This window comes from Typha latifolia, chromosome 2, assembly GCF_019914945.1.
Source record: "Typha latifolia isolate L0001 chromosome 2, TyphaL0001v2, whole genome shotgun sequence".
NCBI lineage: Eukaryota > Viridiplantae > Streptophyta > Magnoliopsida > Poales > Typhaceae > Typha > Typha latifolia.
In genome coordinates this window covers 1,938,015-1,960,769 of record NC_133087.1, presented here as the reverse complement: position 1 = coordinate 1,960,769, position 22,755 = coordinate 1,938,015, and the positions used below count along the sequence as shown (strand labels likewise).

The 22,755-nt window shown below is 38.3% G+C and overlaps 5 protein-coding genes across 12 annotated transcripts; 3 read left to right on the top strand and 2 right to left on the bottom strand.

Moving 5' to 3' along the window:
- Positions 1–60: 60 nt before the first annotated feature.
- Positions 61–4,770, bottom strand: LOC140781898 (protein NCA1). 7 transcript variants are annotated; one of them, XR_012107763.1, is made up of 10 exons: positions 4,598–4,736; positions 4,156–4,299; positions 3,609–3,887; positions 3,303–3,531; positions 3,024–3,169; positions 1,909–1,996; positions 1,664–1,810; positions 543–692; positions 301–456; positions 61–206 (listed from the first exon to the last, which is right to left on the bottom strand). XR_012107763.1 is itself a non-coding variant. In XM_073128186.1 (9 exons), the coding sequence occupies exons 3-9, from the start codon at positions 3,869–3,871 to the stop codon at positions 382–384; spliced, it is 1,098 nt and encodes a 365-aa protein (XP_072984287.1). In that variant the 5' UTR covers positions 3,872–3,887; positions 4,156–4,299; positions 4,598–4,736; the 3' UTR covers positions 61–381. The 7 variants fall into 7 exon arrangements, 3 of the variants coding, with proteins under 3 accessions (XP_072984287.1, XP_072984285.1, XP_072984286.1); XR_012107764.1 differs by having other exon boundaries at positions 4,594–4,715; XR_012107761.1 differs by lacking the exon at positions 4,156–4,299 and having other exon boundaries at positions 4,598–4,770.
- Positions 4,771–7,602: 2,832 nt separating this feature from the next.
- On the top strand, positions 7,603–9,329 carry LOC140782985 (NAC domain-containing protein 68-like). The gene is made up of 3 exons (XM_073129905.1): positions 7,603–8,182; positions 8,283–8,566; positions 8,659–9,329. Exons 1-3 carry the CDS (start codon positions 8,005–8,007, stop codon positions 9,091–9,093), a joined length of 897 nt encoding a protein of 298 aa, XP_072986006.1. The 5' UTR covers positions 7,603–8,004; the 3' UTR covers positions 9,094–9,329.
- Positions 9,330–9,935: 606 nt separating this feature from the next.
- On the top strand, positions 9,936–11,472 carry LOC140782986 (protein NEN4). The gene is made up of 6 exons (XM_073129906.1): positions 9,936–10,257; positions 10,343–10,500; positions 10,587–10,633; positions 10,720–10,783; positions 10,872–11,042; positions 11,128–11,472. Exons 1-6 carry the CDS (start codon positions 10,002–10,004, stop codon positions 11,218–11,220), a joined length of 789 nt encoding a protein of 262 aa, XP_072986007.1. The 5' UTR covers positions 9,936–10,001; the 3' UTR covers positions 11,221–11,472.
- Positions 11,473–12,155: 683 nt separating this feature from the next.
- LOC140782983 (probable apyrase 1) lies at positions 12,156–16,913 on the bottom strand. The gene is made up of 9 exons (XM_073129903.1): positions 16,267–16,913; positions 15,205–15,333; positions 15,036–15,092; positions 14,789–14,881; positions 13,918–14,123; positions 13,626–13,714; positions 13,059–13,276; positions 12,749–12,938; positions 12,156–12,659 (listed from the first exon to the last, which is right to left on the bottom strand). Exons 1-9 carry the CDS (start codon positions 16,585–16,587, stop codon positions 12,547–12,549), a joined length of 1,416 nt encoding a protein of 471 aa, XP_072986004.1. The 5' UTR covers positions 16,588–16,913; the 3' UTR covers positions 12,156–12,546.
- Positions 16,914–17,788: 875 nt separating this feature from the next.
- On the top strand, positions 17,789–22,332 carry LOC140782984 (uncharacterized). 2 transcript variants are annotated; one of them, XR_012107976.1, is made up of 8 exons: positions 17,789–18,542; positions 18,621–18,698; positions 18,787–18,936; positions 19,045–19,230; positions 19,412–19,500; positions 20,226–20,279; positions 20,384–20,539; positions 22,039–22,332. XR_012107976.1 is itself a non-coding variant. In XM_073129904.1 (7 exons), exons 1-7 carry the CDS (start codon positions 17,931–17,933, stop codon positions 22,081–22,083), a joined length of 1,281 nt encoding a protein of 426 aa, XP_072986005.1. In that variant the 5' UTR covers positions 17,789–17,930; the 3' UTR covers positions 22,084–22,332. The 2 variants fall into 2 exon arrangements, 1 of the variants encoding a protein (XP_072986005.1); XM_073129904.1 differs by lacking the exon at positions 19,412–19,500.
- The last annotated feature ends 423 nt before the right edge of the window (positions 22,333–22,755 follow it).

Sequence of the window (22,755 nt, the reverse complement as noted above, 5' to 3'; positions counted from 1 at the left end):
AGTTTTTCTGTCTCCAGCTTGACATTATTCTCAAATATACAAAGACAACCTGGCACAGCATAACAATACAACGAGATTTTTAAATTAAATTATTCAGTCCATCGGCCCATACATTTCAGAAAAAGGTAATATATATGCCTAATCTAAGCGTTCGCACGGCTCCCAATACGTACAAAGTAGAAAACGAAGGACGAAGAATACTAGGTCTGTATCCCATCACAAAGAGAAAAAATCATTAGGTGAAGGTCGAGTCATATTACTCACCACGTAGCAAATTGACAAAGATTACACCCATCATACCTCTCGATGGCAGTAGTATTCATCCATTGGATCAACCAGATAACTCATTGTACAGCATAATTCATCTGAGGAGCTGCATTCTCAGACAGAAGAATCCAAGACGGGATTTTGGTTTTCATCCATTTGGTTGTGCAAAAAGTCCAGCACTGAGCAACGCTGCAAAGAGGAGTAAGTTTCGTCATCCCAATCTAAAAGAAAAGTCAAAACACATGGGAATACCAAATAAGTGTACACTTATCTACCCGTTTTTCTAGACCAGCTTCACTAGAATCCAGCTTCAAAGATTCCAAGCATTGTATTGCTTCTTTAAATCCATCAACTGCCAGATTCTCTTGACCAAGATTCCTATCCAAATCAGCAACTTTGGCAAGTGAAACTGCTAGATCAACAACCTATATGAAAGCAATTAAGTGGCCTTTATAATCCTTGAACATCAAAACCACAAAACCACATTACATTTATGAGCATGCCAGTACATAGTCAACGAAATGACAAGAGCTCAAGAAAATTTGGCGTGCACTGAAGAAAGATCAACCAATTGTCATTCACAGGGATTAGCAAAGAAAATAGTAACTAATAGTATATAACTAGAACCAAAGACAAACACTAAGAGGACGGATGGAAGTAACCGGTGGAACGTATACAAGTCCAAAGTCAGCTGCTAATCCTAGAAATCAGGGATTACAAGAAAAAGATATGTGACCTCAATGAACCAGGATGGAAATCTGATGAGAATCTTATTAAATACTTAATACTGATATTGCATTTCTGCATAATTAGGAGTATGTAGAATTCAACACCGTTCAGACAGTTGGGCATGACACCACACCTTATAGTCTTCTACTTTTCTACATCCTTCACACTCCTTTTCCTCTTAAAGAAAGATCATATATCTGGTTACAAGCGACAGAAGAACCCTTTTGCATTTCAATTGTCGCTACTCTTATCAAAGTCATAATACTAGAGTATTTATGGCTTCCAAAACATTAAACATAGAACATACGAGAAAAAATGGATTATAACTAGACCTAAATCAGATAACTCTCCTCAAATCAAAAGATCAGCTCTAAATGGTCACCCTATTCTCAAGGATCATTCTCACTGTTCTATTGTCTGCATACACATATGGAAGAAAAAAGCCATACAGTAATCCAGTTAAAGTTGCAGCCTTGCAGGCATCAAATTTAGTTGGTCTTTTTGACCAAAACGTCCAAAAAGGTTTCAGGTCAACTGAAATCAAATAATGCTTAAATATATAGATTTCATAAGAAAAAATCATGCACTAAAAAATGATAATCTCGCTACATTCTGCATCAAATAATACAGAAATGCAACTAACTGTTAATCAATAATGATGCTTCACCTGGGAGGGAACATCAGGGTGCTCCTTCACTGAATTACGACGAACATCCAATGATCGAGTGTAATAACTTCTAGCAGATTGGAGATCTCCACCATAATACCTAAGGTCTCCAACTTTATTTAGTGAAACTGAGAGTGTGTGGACCAACTGAAGAAGAATTCATGTTTTCAATACAGTGAACAAAATTATTAGTTCAACAGCATAATATTTGGATACTTGATTTTTAGTTAAAGAGAAACACAAACCTCCAAATCTTTTGCAGGTAGCTTTGAAAGGAACTCGACGCTCTCTTCATAGTAAGTAATTGCTGAAACAGTATCTCCCATTGCTCGACTGCAATGCCAGAATGTGAGCTCATAAGATTATCACACTAATGACAGCAAAGGTAGAAAAACTGGACATTCGGATAGTAAGATAAATCTGCAGAATGAGGATCTTCTGGAGAGACAGTCAGTGTCAAATATAACTTGACACAGAAATGATTAAAAGAATAAATATAGTAAGTAGCTTTGAAAGGAACTCGACGCTGTCTTCATAGTAAGTAATTGCTGAAACAGTATCTCCCATTGCTCAACTGCAATGCCAGAATGTGAGCTCATAAGAACTGATCTTCTGGAGAGACAGTCAGTGTCAAATATAACTTGACACGGAACTGATTAAAAGAATAAATATAGTACACATACGAACAAACTGATAGTCAATTACAGTAATAAAAACATATTTAACTTAAGGATCCTAGAAGATAAGCAAAAGCATACCGTCTATTTGGGTAAAGCTTGAAGAGCAAAATAAGGAATAAGCAGGTCAAGCAGCAAACATTTTACTTTCTGAGGCAAGGAGTAATGCCCCATGAATAGTCCACAAGATAGGGGACAAATGTTTTGCAACAATTGGCAAAGCCGGCAAGCCCCTCTATGGAGCACCTTATATGTGTTGGGCCTGTTGGCACACATCGACATTGCCAAGGTTGTCAGCGAACTTGCCTGCCATACTGATTGCCTCTGTGACTATGGGGTCAGAATACTTACAAGTTACATCATGGAACATGATTGAGTTCAGAAGAAAGAAAATAATAGTACATCAACAAAATTCAAAAGTGTGTATCAGACTATCAGTAGGTTCTACCGTAATAGCAAGAGAGGCCAGGTGGTTACAATTGAGAGGTTGTCACTGAGAATTCAGTCTCACATGGGAAGAGAAGCCCAACAAGGCAAAGATGCTTAAAAATGTCTGATAACTGAGAACACTAGCTAATTAATCTTATAGTGATAATACTACTTATAAGTCCATGTGATGCAAGTGCATGCTCTAACAAGGTCCACCAAAGAATAATTAAAATCTAGAATAGAGAAGGTCGCACCAGCAGTCCCCTAGCATTCCCAAGACAGCTCCAAGTTGTGAACGTAACTCTGATGTATCTCCTGACATGTGTAATTGCCCCCTAATGTCCTCCTCACAGATTCTGAGCCTTGATTTGGCACTTTCCACATTCTGTGCACGGAAAGCCTGAAGATAAAATGGGAAGGTTAACTTTTATAGGATCTCGCAGAGAAAAAATTTAGGTTCAGATTAACAAATGAAAATCTAAATGTACCAGCTTTAGAGAGCAGAGTCAAGAAATATATAGTCATATACTAACCCTCATAGCTTGTTGCACCAAAAAAGAACCCCTTTCCATAGAAACGTCCTCATATATTACATTTTTCATGACATCTCCTGCTTCTTCATCTGCATTCAGTTGAGACCTCTTAATTCTAGCATGACCATCAATGAAGCGGTCAACAATGACTTGAAGTTCCGTGTCTAGTTCAATCTTCACTATATCAGCGCCACACAGCGGACAATCCTTAAAGCGTGATATGCATGCTCTGTTCAAATAATAAAAAATAAGCACATTTCCATAAGCAACTTCAATGAAAATCCATAGTTGTTAAGCACTACCCACTTGCAAAACTTATGGGAGCAAGGCAAACATTTGCTACTTTGATAAAGCAAGGCTTGGCAGATCATGCAGCTTAGAGGGCCCAATTTAAATGTATGAGAGTCATAGCCAAAGGGGCACTTCGGTGAAACCATGGAAGAATCATTGCTCTTTGCATCCTCTTTCGTATTCCATTCCTTCTGATCTGTATTGTCACTCTTTGCAAACTTCATTGGGCATCCACCATCGCCAGTAGCTGCTTTAGCAAAAGGACAAACTGAACTCATGTTGTCCTAGTTTTACCTGCATTAATAAATTCAGAAAAAGTGTTACTGTGTGAGATGGAAAATTGACGCTTGCAAATTCCGGTAAAGACAATAAGATAGACCAATAAACAGAAGACAGTATGCACATGAGAAGAAGAAATTAGATTATAATTTTCATATATTCCATTCTCAATTTAGTTTCAACTAAAGGCATGTAATGAATCATTAGCCAACTAAATACTGAAAAGTATCATTCTGTACATCAAAAAATAATTTATACAATATATACGTTACCAACACTCAACTCAAGAATCGGTCCGAACTTGTTTTTCTTATTCGTTATTCTAAGGCAAGAAACTCATCTTGATCCCTAAAATTTCTTGGTCAGCTTATCCTCTCTGATGCAGCTAACCACGCTCAATCTTTCTTTACAACCAAGGAACAGGGCTCTGACAAAAAAACAAAAAACAAAAAAAGAAAGATAATCTACTCCATATCTTAGAACAATTGCAAATTCTCCAAATCAAAATTATCAGATCCTAGAGATATCACGACTACGAGCATTTATTGCGAACCCTAATTACCGAACCCCAAATCGCTCCGCTTCCATGAATAATTCAGCAAACCCTAACCATATTGGACAAGCAACAACGATAGCAACCCTAGATGCAGAGGAATTACCACCAAAATCCGCATCCTAATCCAAGAAGAGGAAGAATAGGGAGGAAGAGGAAGAGGGAAACCTACGAGGGGACGAATTGATCGCCGACTTCTCCGGGGACCTCAGTCGCTCGCTTGACGAGATGAGAGAAAGGAAGAGGGTGTGGATAAAATTATCGAGATTGAGGAGCGACCTTAGAAACACAAAAGAATTTTATACTTTTTTTTCCTCCTTTTATTTCGGTTTTTATGGTATGGATGATAATTATTTATTTTTCAGGGGCCTAAAAACACATTAAAAAAATATCCTAGGATGCGGTCACGGAAACGGACGGCGGAGATTACATGAATCTTTTTTTTCGACGGTAGATCGAAGGTATCGGCAAATGCCACCAACCGGGGGATATCGTTTTAATAAAAAAACTTTAGTGTACCAAACTGAATGTGTAACGTGTTATGCTAAAGTCCTGAAATATATTTCTATATACCAATTAATCCAAAATGATATCAATTTAAAAAATATTATCTCAATCACATCAATATTAAGAAAAAAAATAAAAAACGAGAACTTAGCTATCAAACAGCAAAACATTAGAAATGGTTAATAATTATTTTAAGTGAATAAAATTATCAAATCAAGCGATTAATTCAGCCTTTTTAAAATAGCAGTATTAATTAGTAACAAATAAGATAAAATATATAGTAATTGAATATTGATATGAGTAAAATATAATAATATATGAGAATGTGATGGATTAAATTGATCCCTCAAGGGGCCCAGGAAAGCCTTGAATTGGGCCCATATTTGAAGTTAGTAGTAGCCCAGCCTTAATCATAATCCAAACTAGTCCCAAACTTTCACACCCTTTTCTATCTCCTAAATGCACTAAAAAATATCTTCTCTTGTTAAATCCAAATAAGGGATTTCTAGGTGTACTTTTTTTTTTCACCAACAAGTCGTAGCCCTTATTTCATTGAAGCTTAAAAATAGACATCTTTCCTCGAGATTAGCCTCACCAAACAATCTATGAAAACAACAAAGAATGGGCCATCGTTAGACCCTGATCAATAACCAACCATCAAAACATAACGTGCTTCTTACCTAGCACCTATAAAACGACCAAAACAAAGTACCCACACATAATATTATTCTTAGAAAACATTAAACCACTAAGACAAATTGGTAATAAGAAAACTAAAAGCTCTAGACAGCCATCTAGCTTCATCAATCTTCCACAACTTCTACGATCTCTTGAGACACATGCATCAGCTGACGAGCTTTCTTCACCGCCTTCTCTCCTTAGGTCCCTACCCAGCAAAGAAATAGTGTCATCATCTTATGAGAGAAAGTTTTACTAGTTCGAGCACAATTATTTAAAATTCTAATGTTCCTCTGCATCCATAAACTCCAACAAAAGTCACTTAAATAAGCCGCCACTTTAGGTTGTCCTTTTCTATTTTTAAATCAACCCTAATTCGAACACAAAAATACTTATATACAATTGGCTTTGAGGACACCTAGATCCTATGAGCAAAAAACATGCCTTTATTTGAAATCTACACTATAGATATCACTATCAATAGTTTGGCTTCTGTTGATCTCAATAAAAGAGGAGGAGAGTTAGATTTGTGTGAGTTGATCTTATGCAAGTTAGAATTCAATTGCTCTCCCTTGACCCCATCTCTTTTGCCACTGATCCACACCCTTGTCCATAATTCATTCTTATATCTAATCGACTCATGATCTTGTTGGATCATTTATCTTGTGATATTAATGATGGGGAGATTTTGTTTGAGTTGTTAATGATTTATTCTTTAATCATGTTGTATATAATTTTGAAGTAAGCTTGAGAACTTAATTTTGTAGGTTTCTTATTTGAGTACCAAGAGAAGCCGGATAAGATATATTAAAAGGAGAAGATGGCTTGAAGTTAATCAAAAGTCTCATGCAGAAACATTGAAAACTTATTTATTTATTACAGAAGAGAATAGAAAGAATTCAAAGTCCTAGTAATTTTCTACTTTATTTTTTAATTTTGGTTATATCTTTGTTTCTAGTCATAATGAATAAATAATAGAATAAATTTCACGTCCCATATTTCATGCCTCTATCATTCAATAGCTAAGACAAACTATTTAGGAGTCAAAGTTAAAACTACCTTTTATTTAATTTTCTCAACTCAAAATATATGATCATACATAAATTAATAGTCACAAAATTAAATAAAAACTACTCACAATAATTAAATAAAATTTTCACCAATCAATAGATTTATCAAGCTTTGCCTATTTCCAGAATTTTCTTATATATATATATATATATGGAGAAAGATTTTTATATTAATAGGTTATATCCATTCATGCATATGATTTCAATGGATCAAGCTGAAAAGAAGGAAGACATCACAATTAAACGTCACAATCTACTTTCCAAACCTGGTACCCAAGACCATTATAATTTGTTGACATGTTTGATATGTTGGATCTCATTTTCTTTTTTCCTCACTGTTCCCCATTAATTCATTCAAAGGCATTTAACGCACCTTTAGCAATATTGATTAAGGATCTTAGATCTACTATAACACTATTTGGTCCCCTTTTAAGAATTTACCTATATAAGCTAAGAACTATTTGGATTCAAAATTCCTACTTTCTTGCTGTCTATTTTTACTGCATTAAGAAATTAAAAATTTTTATTTGATTATTTTTTGGTCGAACTTTTTTCATCTTATAAATAAAAAGTTCCACGAATTTAGGAAACAGCTTGCTTGCGACGACGATGACGATGACGATGACGATGACAACGATCAGGAAGAAAAAAGATTGAAAAGTATGCGAATAATTGATGCAAGTCATAGATCACAATGAGATCAAACCAAAGACTCCGCCGCCTGTCGCAGTCTGTAATTCCTACATCCCAAAGCACACGTGGGAGAATGACCCAATTAATTTTCTAATCATGAAGATGTAGCCAATGACGTAATTTGGGAAGAAAGCCATCAGAGGATTAATTCGAGGAATAAACCCCCAGATTTCCCCTTCCCCAAGTTCACCTCTTTGACCTTTGACTCTTCTCCTACTTTCCCAAACCCAGCTCACAAAAAGTTATGCCGAGGACCACAAAGGTAGGCGAACGAACCTTCGTTCGTTCCACCGCCTCACCTCTCCTTGGCGACACGTGTCCTATCCATGGTCCGACCACGAGAAACATATGATAAACATCAAGTCCACGTCACCTACCGGAAGATACTAAGATATTTAACCTCACCGTCGCCCGTCGACCCTCTCATCTCGTTACAACTCGCCCACAAGATATCTCCTCTCCCACATCCTTCCACGTGGTTACGGGCTACCGAAGCTACGAGCTACGCAAGCCAAAGTGATAAGAGCATAAGATCGCGAGGCTGATCTCTCTTCCATTTGCAAGCAAAAAGAAGGAGAAATATCTTCTTCTTTTTTGTTAAAAAAAAAGAAGATTTTTTGAAGCCAGAGTTATGGTGATGAGAAGAGACGCCGAGGCAGAGCTCAACTTGCCGGCGGGGTTCCGGTTCCACCCCACCGACGACGAGCTCATCCTCCATTACCTCTGCCGCAAGGTCTCCTGCCAGTGTTTACCCGTGCCCATCATCGCCGATGTTGATCTCTACAAGTATAACCCGTGGGATCTCCCAGGTATATCAAATGGTTTTAATGTGTTGTAAATCATGCATGCTAGTGGTAACGTATAAACTTGTCGGTAATTATATCAAACACCATGTTGTTGGTTGAGCAGAGAAGGCCTTGTTTGGGCAGAGGGAGTGGTACTTCTTCACCCCGAGGGACAGGAAGTACCCGAACGGATCGCGGCCGAACAGGGCGGCCGGAAGAGGGTATTGGAAGGCGACCGGGGCCGATAAGCCGGTGAGGCCACAGGGGAGCGGTAAACCTCTCGGGATCAAGAAGGCTCTGGTTTTCTACCATGGAAAGGCTCCTAAAGGTGTGAAGACTGATTGGATCATGCATGAGTATAGGCTAGCTGAGGCAAACAAGTATGCACACAAGAAGGGTAGCTTGAGGGTATGTTATACATAACTTTTAAAATCCTTTTTGTACTTTTACATACGGTCAGTAGAACTAACAACAACTTTGTTTTCTAAATTTTTGTATAGTTGGATGATTGGGTACTATGCCGGCTGTACAACAAGAAGAACAACTTCAAAGTGGCTACGGAATCTGTCGAGCCTAGCTATGATGCAGTATCAGATAGCTTGAACACTCTGGAATCAGATATCGAGCATGGGGATTTCTCTGATCAGTTTGATTACATGGGTCAGCCTGGAGCTGATCAGCCATCTCAATCTTCTAATGGCATGCAAGTATCAAGGGCTAGCAATACCAGTGGAGGACCAGGACTTCTAATGGTAGAGAAACAAGAGGAGAGTGATTGGTTCACGGACTTGAACCTAGATGATTTGCAGAGCTCTTTAGCGCCGTCGTTCGGAAACATGCCGGCTATCGATGTGTCGAACCAAGAGTACTACTATTCCGGTCTCGGTTCGCCGTATCCGAAGACGAGCCAGGCCGCCGACATGCTGAGATTCTGAGATTAACAAGGATATAAATGATGCCTCTGTATATAGAGTAGGACACCAAGTGCACCCCAAGGTGAAAAGAGTAGGATAAGCATTGTTTTGTTTGTTCTGATTTTTACTACAAAGTCATTCATAATTTACTAAAGGGGAAGAGCTGGTGTACATATGTAACACGATTTAGCTATTAGAGATTGATATTTTGATCTACTGCTGGAATGTATAATGTGGAAAGATTGTTTCTCTGGAAAGTTGCATCCTTTACTAGTACTTGTGAGCTCTCTGTTTCTGTGCTTGAACTCTGCACCTAAGTTGCTTCGTAACTAAGCTTGATTTCTCCACATTAAATTAGTTTTTTTTTTACTTGCATTATAACAATAGTAATGGATAGAGGATTACCCAATACACAACTGTAAAGGTATTGGAATATACACCAGTTATGGTTTAGTAGAACAGTAACCTGTTCATGAAGTAAAGAGAATACCACATCCAAAAGAAATGAATACCAACCATTGGATCTCACAAGCAGCTACTGCAATAATAGTTATTACCACCTCTTCCTCTTTAAGAAGCCAACTTTTGGAAAGCAAAACCAAATGGCCACCCAAAGCCAGAATCAAGCTATTTCATCTCCTCTGCCTGTTTGTAATTATTCTTGGTCTTCTCCTCCTGTCCAACTTTGTTTTCCTTGGGCTATTGGACGACTCATAAACAGACCCAGAGAAGCTAAGGACTCCTTCATCCATACCTACTACTTGAACTGCAAGCCAAACAAGCCCATGAAAAGATTCTCGCTAGTCACCAAAAGTTTCCTTCGTTACTATTTATAACTCATCTCATTCCCAGAAGTAGAAGAGGATAAGAATAAAGAGAAGAACAAGAAGAAGAGGAAAAAAAAATATAAAATAAAAGAGCTGCTAAAGATGGGTGAGATTGTGTTCTTCGACGTCGAGACGACGGCGCCGACGCTATCCGGTCGACGATTTTGGTTACTAGAATTTGGAGCTATATTGGTTTGCCCGCGAAAGCTCGTCGAAGTAGGGAGCTATTGCACGCTCGTTAGGCCAGGAGACTTGTCGACCGTCTCACCGAAAAGATTCAGCGGCATTACTCGCGACGCAGTCGCTTCCGCTCCGCCGTTCGAGGACGTCGCCGACCGAATTTTTGAGATTCTCAACGGTGAGCGTCAAATTCTTATAGTAAGATGCATGGTTGCGTTAGTTGCTACTTAAGACCATATCATACTTAAAAAACTTGTTTGCAGGTAGAGTTTGGGCGGGACACAACATTCAAAGATTTGATTGCCCAAGAATAAGAGAAGCTTTTGCTGACATCGGCCGACCTGCGCCGGAGCCCATCGGATTGATCGATTCTTTAGCCGTTCTAACACATGAATTTGGTAGGAGAGCAGGTGATCTCAAGGTCAGTCCTGGATACATTTGAGCAACTTAATGTACTGCTTGCAAGTGATTATATATGAACTAAATTATCTCGAAGTTCCTTTTCAGATGGCAACTTTGGCATCCTACTTTGGAATTGGGCAGCAAAAGCACAGGTTAGTCTCTGCAATTTTCCATCATTAACTTAACAAGTGCAATATTATTCCTCCCCCCTTATAATTTGTTCTACACTGTCTAACAGAAGTCTTGATGATGCCCGTATGAACTTGGAGGTCCTCAAGCATTGCGCAACCGTATTACTCTTGGTATAATTAACACAGCTTGACATTTAAACTTAGCAATCTAAGTAAACTCTCTTCTAACTTGTTGGTGTTTTATGTCATGGTCTACTAGGAATCTAGCCTTCCAAATGTACTATGTAGTAAAAAAATGGGAAATTTAGGCATGGTAACTAGGAGCAGAGCTAATGAAAGGTCTTGTGGGGAAGAAGCAAGCAGGAAATCTCCTCCCATAGCTTTTACAAGTCACAGAGCAAACCCTTACAAGAAGGCTAAGCTTGGAAAGGTATCTCTTTTCTGAACTTATTGTTCTTCTTTTGGGTGGTAAGGCATCGGAAATGTGAAGGGAAACTTATGATGACCATAATTAGGTTATGGAGAGAGCAAAGGAGGCACTGGGTGGTGCTCAAGGGACAAGGCCTCTCAGCAATCTCCTCAGGCATTCAAGATCCATACTAAGATAAGAAGCAAAATTGTGGCGCAGAGAATTGAAAGAAGCATGGATGAGTATAAGATGATGAAGAGAAGAGTTGAAGTAGTGATCAACACCTTCAAGGTGTTCACTTCATGCTAGTTCAATTTTCCTCCACTAATTGTATGATAGAAATAAGTGTACAATTCATTCAAATATGATTGTGATTGTATAGATAAGATCACTGTCGTATAACTTTATTCCTCATATCCATATAAATAGTTGACAAAAGTAGATGTCTAAATCTTGGTTGCTCTCAGTATGCTATGCGTCATTCAAATTCCTTGGACTCTCAATTAGCTTTAGCTGACCGCTCAATATGCTTGTAGTGCTTTGCCTTGTAACTCTTCCTACTCACTAGCAATAAATATTACCTGCCTTTGGCCCTGCTACTTCTATGGAAAAAAGAGAAGAAAGAGTTGCTGTAGTCAACTTGATCACGCTGTTATACTAGTTGGATTGATGTTTTCCTATTCCTTGTCTAGTTTTCAGACTCACCATTAGTTTGGAGATTGAATTGACCCTGCAGTTCATGCTTACAACAAACCTGGTTGATTAGATTTCTAATCCATTGGACAGAGGGTTTGAAATCTAACCTAATGACAGCAATTTTGGTGTCGGTCCTCACTCTTCAAACTCAGAACGCTTTTACACGGTCTCTAATTAATAACAATCAAATATATATATTTTTTTTTTCAGAAAGACTCTTCCCTTATCTGATAGAAATTCTCTAATTCTAATTACTTTGCCTTCAAAAGAATTACGCAAAAAATAGTGAGTGATTTGAAGAAAATAGAAAAAAAAGAATAATATGAATTGACTTTTAACAGCTAGAAAATTGGAGACAACGTAGGTTGGATGTAAGAGCCAGAAGAATGCCACTTGTGATTACATGAAACAGTAATACTGTATGAGATAATAAAGAGATGATTGAATCAGTAAGAACTTTATGTTACCTGTGACAACATCCAAAAATGACAAAGATACTCAACTTCGAGTTGTGCCAAGAAACAAAAAGAAAAAAAGGGCAAAAAGAATAGAATAGAAAAGAAAAGGACCTCGAATGTCTGCTAAAGTAAATCTGTGAGCTGTTCTCCTGCACTCATGTATAAGTTACAGATAGGAGACTGAAATAATTATACTGTAAAATTGTCTAAATGATTGCCAGGTAACCTGCAGCTTAAGCATAACCCTTGGAGAGCAACAGTGGTCGCGCTTCTTAGCATTATTGGCTGGCAAAATCCATCACCCAAAATTATGGAGGCTAAAGCGATGTATGATGCAACTTTTCAATGCAAATAACAATTAGTGTGAATCTCTATGCTGACGAAGCAGCTTCAATAGCACTACCAAGCGGCCATGCTGCCTCCACATAGGCATCACCATACTCAACCTTCTTTACCAGAGTAATCACTTGATGTGGCTCCACGCCTGTCAGAAGACAAGTAACAATTAGAAATTAAAACTTTTGAATTGCTGGAATATATTCAATTAAAAAAAGTTTTCTGATCGAGATGCACCAAATCCATCCACAAGCAATGTATACTGGTATACAAGATCCATGCAAAGATATGGAATGTTGTCCTCGGAAACAAGGGGGTAGGCGCCCTTCACATCCTTGGCATTCAGTTTGCAAGCACGACTTGCTGCCTCTTCAAAATCTGAAGGTTTAACTTTGGCAACTGCTTGTTTGGGATCTACAAAACCAGCCTAAGGAGAGAACGAAATGAAGATTTGCAGGTTGGATCCAAAAGCAAAAGTATATTAACAGAATTGGCTCTGCCAAAATACAATATGTGGGCCAAAAGAAGATAGCTTTCATAGTCTCACCTCCGCAGCCCTGTCGAAGAAAAACGATGCTACAAATAAGTTTTTCTGTCCATCACCACCGCCACCATTCCACACACCACCAAAGGTACATTTCATGTGTGTGCATGTTGGTTCATTAGCTTTAAGAGCCTTTATAGTATCACTCCGGCACTTAGAAAAACTAGCACCTGAAGGTGCAGCTGATGCAGGAAATTCCTTATCACCATATTTATATGACCCTGTCAGATAGAGAGAAGACCACAGAAGATGCAAAGATAAGATATATACCTATACAATAATGGAAAGGCAAAAATAGAAATAAGCTCTTAGCCAACACAAAGAAAATGTAGTCATGAATTCTTGTCCAATCTATCAAGATAAGCTAAGCCAAGTGTTTCTTTCCTTCTACAGCTCTATCATGCTCTTTTGTACTATTGTGGTTGTCAAAATTATTATGAAAATGAGGTTACCGAGTTAAATTTCTTCCTGTAAAAATAAGACAATTTCTCCACAGAGCTAGTCAAGATAATGCATGCCGAAGTAGTTAATATATTTTGCAAGGCAAAATGGGAAAAAAGAGAACTGTACCATGATACCCATCCAGTATGCAGTTACTATCTCCATCCCCAACCTTCAAAATCTCTGCTCTAGCAGCCAGTAAACCATAATGCAAGTAACTGCAAGGAAAAATAATTTACTAGATTACAGCACTATTCAGATGCTTCCCTCTATGTTGACTCAGAAATAACAAGGATCCAATGATTTACAACTCTCCTGAATGTTGCAGGAAAACTTACTCAAAAGGACAAAGTATGATAGAAGGAAAAAAAGGGGCTAAAAACAAAATTATAACAGTTGAAGGAAGAACAAGAAATCAAACCTGTGAACATAAAGATAATAAGTTGTTCCTTTAAGCAACAATTTTCTAACATAGGACTCTTCTCCGTTTGATATTTGTGGAGCCTCTGCAGCAGCCTTCTCTGAGATTGCATAAGCCATTTGGACGGATCCACCTCCTAGATCAACCACCCCGACAGTATCTGAGTATGTCTTTCCTAACTTTCCTAACAAATAATTGATTGTGACCTACAGGCAAGACATTCTTACATATGTAAGTATGTAACTACTTTTCAAGCAGGATGGTCTAACACAGTTGTATGCGAGAAAGCAGTAGAATCAATAAGATAATAACTATTTTCATTTCTCACAATATGTTGGTGCAGTCAAGATCAAGATGGCCAGTAATAGGAAGCAAAATCATCTGGAAAATCTTACAGTTATGATTCCAAATATAAAAAATAAAAATTTGCACAACTTAGTGGATCAACTGTAGATAATATCATAATACTGACATACGGGTTCTCTTTTCCAATTGAGACCATTTTATCAAGCTACCAATCGTTAATCTCGTCCATGGACATTCTAAATTAAATTTGACTGTTAATGTCTCCCCTCTGTTATTTATTGATATTGAGCATACTTCATAAGAAAGGATATTATTCTTTATCATGTGATATCAAAATTCCAAAACCACCTATTTTCCATTTGATGTCTTTGAAGTTTGGATTTAAGCATTGAGATCAACAATCATATTCAGAAGGAAGCATGATGAAGCTTAGCAAATTGGCAGTGAAAAATAAAGTTTTAATTCCATACCAATGACCAAGCATTCTCACAAAAAGATAAGGATATAGACAGTAATCTGCAAACAAGATGCCCCCAGATATAACAAACTAGTTCTCAGAACATACCCACTGAAAAGCACCTTCTTGAGTTCCATCAAGAACAGTCACCCAATCTGGCTGGAATTTCAGTGAGCTCTTGTCTTGAAGGAGATTCTTGACCTGTATAATTACATGTCAGTGTAGTGTTTAAGAAATAGCATCAGGACGTGGCTTTATTTATTAAACGCAGATCAGTTAAATTAATTTAAATGAAGTCATTATCCGTGGCAATGTAAGATCAGCAATTATGCTAAAAGTACTGAGTGATATTTACTGCTTGTAGAATTTGCTCAGATTTTTCATTCCCCAATGCTCTGAGACCTGCAGTGGCCTTCATAAAAATCAAATTGGGAACAGCCATTAGCAACATCACAAACACAATTTGATATCTCAAAAACTATAAATGACATTATAGCCTATCTTTCTCATAGAATATAACATACCCCAACCCTGACAGGAGTTCTCTGTCGCAATTCCGGAGGAACCACACTTTCAGCTTTTTGCAGAAGAGGAATAAGTGAATTTGCAGCCTCCTGGGGTTCCTTAGCAAATGAGCTTAAACCTGGTTTTTTCTGCATGAAAAGAACAAATAGAATACCAAAAAGATTAAGATGAACCTTTGTTCAAATTTAACAAAAAGAGATGATATTAAATCCAAACAAATAGCCAGAATCAGAAACAGGTATACTAGCTGAACCATGTGAATCTCTAGTCAAGCCACAATGACCCGTTCCTTTCATCTATTAGATCGTGACACATCTGACAAGGGATGGTTCGAGATAAAAGTTATCTATGTAAGCACCTATATAGTTATGGATGAAGGTGGTTAAGCAGGATTAATCCCACCAGACCGTCATTTTTCTTGATATCATGATGATTTGACTAAGACTTGTCATGTTATACTCGTTAATGCCAATAGCAGTCAGCGAAATAGAATCCAGCATTTTGAAGATTCCAATGCAACTGAGAAATTGCCAAGACTTTTGCGTCATGCTATTTCCACTATTCTGCAATAACATAAAAGCCCAACAAAAGGAATTTGCTACTCCAGTCAATATATGAACTTGTGAAGTTTGCCTAATTAATCCATTCCACCTTTTCTTAGGTGACTAACTCTATTGTAGGAGACAACTCTGCAAGATGAACCAAATTTCTACAGAGCAATTTCAGGCATCGAAAAAGTTCATAAAGTTTATGAATCTTGATCAAATCTCAGCAATGCACAGGGGAGAACTTCCTTATGCATGCAAGCATGCAAATCTTATGTGAAGATCTTAATCGACCAAGACCTACGATTACTTTCTAAAAGAACAAATTGAGTGGCTCAAATAATGTTATGAAGAGAAAATTTAAAGGATTCAATATACTAATGTAGCTGAAAAGAGAACGGACCCAACCGTCCCAACAACGGTATCAGCAGTTCGAGCAATTCAATACATTACACAGCAATTCAAACAAACTAATTTAACAGACATTGCGCAGCTCTAAGTTCCAAACCTTTTTACCTGCACAAATAGCTCGATCTCCTCCCCAATGTGAACCAGATCCAAGTTCTTATCAAAGCAATAAACGTGAACCCTACTCCCCGAGCTCCCCGCATCAAAGATAACCGCATAACTCTTCGATCCAGCATCACCACCTCCACCGGGGGCGGTCTTCCGCCCAACGGGGGCGATCGGTCCGGCGGGGTAGCTCGGCATCAATAGGAGGACGAAGGACACGAGTAGTAGGGGAACAGAGAAGACAACAATAACCCCGCGATAGCGGTGGATCTTGTCTGGCAGAGACTCCTGCCGTAAGCCGGCGCCGGAGCCACGCTGCCGCATCTTGCCGTCGAGATCCACCGAGGGTTGGCTGAGATCCACCGCCGACGGCGAGCGGTAACGGATCTGGCCGTTGCTCGGAGAGGCCTTCACCGTTTCTGGAGGCGCCACCAGATTCCACTCTTAATTATATAGAGATGGTGGAGGGAATGAGGTTAGAATAAAATACGGATACCGCAAAATTTATTCCTCCTTTTAGAAATCGAAGCTGTCTTATTCTACTGCGATGCTTTCTCCGATCGCAAAAGAGGAAGGAAAGGAGAAGGGAATTGGGCGGAGGAAGGGGAGAGAGGAGAATGGGAGGAAACTGCCAGCCCAGAGAGTGCTGTAATTTATGAATTAATATTATTCTATGCAATATAAAAAGTTTCTACAAGGACATACAAGACGACTCACAATTGTGACCATTTGCAGAATTGCCTGCCTATTAGGCTTTAATAAAATCTTCTAGCTTACATATTATTCGAGATTGACTACCCTGGGCTTTTCTTTGGGTGGAGTTAGGAGATGTTATACTATGCGTAACTTTGAACTTTGTCCAAGTCAAAGGAATAGGGGAACTGCAATGAATATATTTATGGCGATTGACTTTGACTATGTGGCTCTTTGATTGAGATCTAAGTTTAAAGAGTAAATAAAAGCTATTTAGATCTCATGGGAAATGCTGCATGGTCGACGCCTTAGCTATCAGAGAAAGTTTCCTTGCAAAACAAAATCAAACCCCCATGCTTGATATGCAATACTAGGAATCTACGATGGAGAGAAAAAGGCAAGAAAACTTGCAGACCCTCTCAATCAATCTTTTGACTCGGCAAATAGATTTCTTTTTTCCTTTTGCAAAATCGCCCATCAAATGCCATTTCGTCATTTAAGTAGTGGAAGATTCTTTTTGGACAGTGGATACCACCTTAATATTAATATTTGGCCATGGTACAACCACCTTATGGATATTTTATGATATGGTTAAATATATATATATATATATATAATTTAAGTATATTTTTAATTGTTCAAATGTATTTAACACACTGTGATGCTAGATTAAATAAACGTGTGAATTAGTCGATCATGATCATGTTGACACGTATATGCCAACCACCAAAGCAATCCAAAAGCTTTCTCTGTCCTTCGTGAATGGTTTTTATTTGTTTACACCCCGCTCTTCCCCACAATTACTATTCTCACTCCTCCTCTCCCAACCTACTCTCTCCTCCAACCTCTTATTCCCATACACAAGCCTTATCCTACCCTATCAATCACTATCCTAACACAACCATGAATAGATCTCGCTCTATTCCCCGTATAAACCCAATCCAACTGCTGCTATCCCCAAATTTTGTATCACCATGGCCGCCAAAGACGATGGAGGCTTCAACGAGGACGACGACTTCGATGAGTACAACCCTCATCCTTACGGGGGCGGTTACGACATAGCGCTCACCTATGGGAACCCTCTTCCGCATTCCTCCTCCATTTGCTACCGCATCTCCTCCCCTGGATCAGGTCCTCCGCCGCCGTCCCCTGCCCCCATCGCTCCTACCCCACCCCCTCCGGCGCCTGCGCCACCGAAACCGACACCTGCGCCGGCACCGGCACCGGCACCGGCTCCAGTGCCGGAGCCTGTGAGGTACCCTCCTTACGATTACGGCGAGAATGGGTATCAGCCGGAACCCTATTCGCCGGATTATTTTAGGTCTTGGCCTTTCTCGGGCTGGGATGCATATTGGAGGAGGGGCGAGGTTAAGGAGTACGACCACTGGAACCAGTTGATGCGGGGTTTGGATTACCTCTTTGGTCACGCGCAGGGGTATGGAGAGAGGAGGGCTGGCATTGATAGGTATGGGATTCCTATCTACGCGAACAAGAAGAGTAGCATCGAGCCGGTAGCGGTGGAGATCGAGCCGCCGAGAGCACAGAGATTAGATTTTTATTACACACGTGATGGGCAAGTGTATCCGGTGAGTAATCTGATCTCTTCTTTTGATCTTTTCGAATAATTCTTCGAATAGTTGTTCTTTACGTGTATTTGGATATAGGAAGAGGAGAATTATCGCTGTGGAGAACCCTTTAGTGATTCGATTTCCGGGTATCAAGAAAGGGGGCGTCATAATGAGGTGGAAGTTATTCAAGATTTCATATCTTTAGCGTATGGTGGTTTCATTTGATTGTTTAATTGGTATTTTGTATAACTCTATGTTGTAGAGCTTTTCACATTATGATCAAAGGGAGGAAGAGAGCAATTTCTTTGGAAATCCTATTTATTCTTATGATAGATATAGTTCTGAGCAGCCCCTGCATGTTCAGATTCAGCCAGCGGAAACGGCTTGGGCTCAAAAATATGATTCTTATGAGGTATGCAAGGATATTGGTGTTTCAAAAATTTGAGCGATAAAGTAACCATTATTGTTGATGTAGGCTAAGGCTGATTTTTTATATTCATGTTATACTGATTTGCAATAGAATTATTCGTCATACGAGGAAAGAGGAGAAGAAGGTCATATTTTTGAAATGTCAAACCATGCTTATGAGAAGCACTCCATTGCACAGCCCGAGTATGTTCAGCTTGAGCCTTTCAAGCCGTCATGGTCCCAGAATCTAGGTTTCTATCAAGCCTATGATGAAGGGGTGTCCCTTGAACCCAATTACGTGAGTTTTCTGATCATGAATCGGCTTGTTACTTTTCATTAATTCATGGCCATTCTATCTTTTATGGTGCTTTCTTTTGGGTCGTTCTGAGTCAGAGATCTACAAGCATTACAATATAGGAATATAATCATTAATTAATTTCTACATTGCAATTAATGCTTCTGTCCTTCTTCCTGCTTAGAAATGGAGAACATCACTATCCCAATCAGTTAGCTAAAACTGAACGCTGGTGGAACATTATTTCATTGATATAAGCTTTGAAGTATCACGGTAACCCTCCTTTTCCTTCATCTAATGATTGCAAGGAGAATTGAATAGAGCAAGGGAAATGGCTGGTTTATGGTGTAGATTGATGTGGGTTTGTATTACTGCTATATTTGGTTGTCAAAATGGAACTATTGGTAAGGATGGCAGCTTTTGCATGGACTGCTGTTGAAAAATACTGTTAAAGGAAATGAGTATAAAGAGAAGGAAGACCAGATTGAAGACAGAGATGGCAGTCACAATGCCTTTGACATGCAATTCTTTCTTTGAAAATGTACACTATGTAAATGTTGAAGCTTAGTGCGGCATGAATATTGCAGGAAAGAAAATACAATTGCAGCAGTTTGAAAATAACAAAGAATAGAATAGCTTAAATGTTTAAAACCACCCATCAATAACCTTTTCTTTCTAGGAAGCCTATTCCTATTCTATGTAGGATAAAGCTTGAGTGGAAAAAGTAGCTTAAATTGCCCGTAAGTGCTTATTTCCCTTCAGCGGAGTTTAATTAGGATGTCCTTTAGAAACAAAGGACGGTCTCTTAGTCGAACTTTTGAAGGTATATGGTTATGTACAACTTACTCAGCTATACTGTTGTCAGTAGTACATCTTTTCCTCAAGAAGCAATGGTTGATTGATTTCTCTGCTACTAAAATTATGCAAAATCTTCTCTTACTTTTCTTCATCACACATCTCTGTGAAGATTCCTTTTGACATAACAGATTTTCATGCAGAGATCAAATTACTACGAGGATTATGTGGAGCCAACATCTCCCAGATCCAACTGGGTGAGCATATAGCCATCAAAATTTTCATCTTAAGTGTGTACCTCTATGTTTTCTAACTGAGTTTATTTTGCTGTTATATGCTTATTCTTTTCGTTTTCATTTAGCAATCTTCCTCATTTGAAGAACAAGGGGTTGTCAGCAGCTTATTTAGTACTTCTGATTATGCTCAAGAGAATCACTACTATGAGCAACCGCTGGGCGATCAGCTTGAGCCTTTTGAGCCATCTTGGACTAGTCCAAGTTACTATGATATCTTCAAGGTGAGATCTCTCAAATAGGTTGCTTGATGAGCTTCTGGCTTCCATATGTATATCATGCAGGTTTATAAGTTAGTGCATTTTTCCAATTTTCAGCTTTAAATTATATCTTGAAATTTCTTTTCAATTGGTTACCTATTTACCAATATTGATATTTAGCGCCTATCCTGATTCTTGCTGCTTTGATAGTAATTGGGTATCTGATGTTTTTAATGACTAACATTTCAGAGTCTTAATGACCAGGCATTTTTCCACTTTTCAGCTTTAAATTATATCTTGAAATTTCTTTTCAATTGGTTACCTATTTACCATATTGATATTTAGCACCTATCCTGATTCTTGCTGCTTTGATAGTAATTGGGTATCTGATGTTTTTAATGACTAACATTTCAGAGTCTTAATGACCAGGCACAATGTGTTTTCCTTAGAAGAAAGCTAGTTTGTATGAGCAGACAATTTATGTAATTTGATAGCAAAAAACTAACTTTAGATTGTTAAGAAAATTATCCTTTTCTCAAGTAGTAATGGTATGTATACATGCTTTAGCTGGTCAATAACTGCTCCCAGTTCAGTTTCTGTTAAAACTGCAATTAGGCATCTGTAAGATTATGAATTATGATGCTATAGAGCTGATATCTTTAGGCGACTTGATTGAGTGCTATATGGACAAGGACGAAGCTGGTAAAGGTACAATATATCAAAATTAGATATTTCCAGTGGAACTCTGCATAGGAAGACTTCCTACAAGACAGCTAAATAATTTAGATAGTGGGTTTTGGCCAGTAAAACCGTCCACCATGTGGATATGGAGTTATATTATTCTTCATATGTTGCTTTATATGTGCTTATTTATGGATCAAAGATAGAGAACATTTTCAGATGCATTCTCTTTCGTAGGGATTGAAGTTCTGAATTCTTCTAGTTCTTGGAAAAGTTTCATGAAATTTGTATGATATCAATGATAAATATGAATAAATCATAATGCAACAGTGAACTTTTTGATAACATTGGACCTGGTCTCACTGAAACCATAATTGATTACTGGGTGCTGGTTGTAAGTCAGCTGCTTTGATTTTTACCTCATCGAGCCTAATCTATATGATCAGAATGCATGTGTCCTGCACTAAAGCAGATTTTCATTACCAGTAAGTTTCATTTCGTCTTCCCAAGCATGAAGCTTATATTTGGTTTGTCCAAATTCCAAGGATATTTCATGACTTGGATTATGAGATTGCATTCAATTTCGTAAGATCATGACTTGGATTTTTTATTGATTGCATTCAGTTTCTTAATATCATGACTTGGAATACGGAATTGCATCCAGTTTCTTAAGAGACCTCGCAAGAGGTTCATTAATTATATAGTGAGTGCTCCCCAGAGATAATAGTTAATAGTTTCCACGCAGAATCACCCGTTGAGTTATTTCAAGGTCTATAGATTCTTAAAAAAGGACAATCACTTCTTTCTTTATTTTATTCTCCTCTAACATATTTGTTATACAGGTTGATGGTTCGAATTACAAGACTGATAACAACTTCTTCGGCTAGTTGGACCAATAGCCAGAGCATGGCAAATGGTGAATGAATTAATGCCGTAGCACTATTATGGATCAGTTGTAAAAGAAGACGATGAACATAATTGGCCTACTTCTATACTTCATGTGTATGTAAACATTCGACAATATATTCTGGACATTTGTAAAAGCTGTTCGTACCGTATTAAATTCGTTGGAAAAGTATGGCACATAGCATGAGGTCATATGTTTGAGCCTTATTAAAGTGGACAGGTTTTTAGTAGCTCGATTTTCTTGCTGTTACACTAGGCGTAAGTTGATTAAAGTTGGATTAAAATCATATTGGATATTATATTGTAGGACCGTACTCGATGCAATCTTTAGTGCATTGGCCTGACTGTGAGAATATGGTTTGGGTAACGGTAACAATCATGAATTAGGCCCAAAGGAAAACCAAGTGAACTGCCATTTCAAGTCCAAGCTGATCATAATTTTTCCCCTTGCCTGCTAATATTTCTGCCAACCTTTCTCTTTTTATTTCTATTTTGAGTACCCAGCTATATTTATTGAAATAGAAAGGAACTTAGGGAGAGAAGAAAAGCAAAACAAGACTTAAAGTAGCATGTAATAGAGAATGGCATGTAAGTACATTCCACTCATGATGAAAGCTACTGCTGCTTAACCAGCAACTTAATTCATCTCCTTA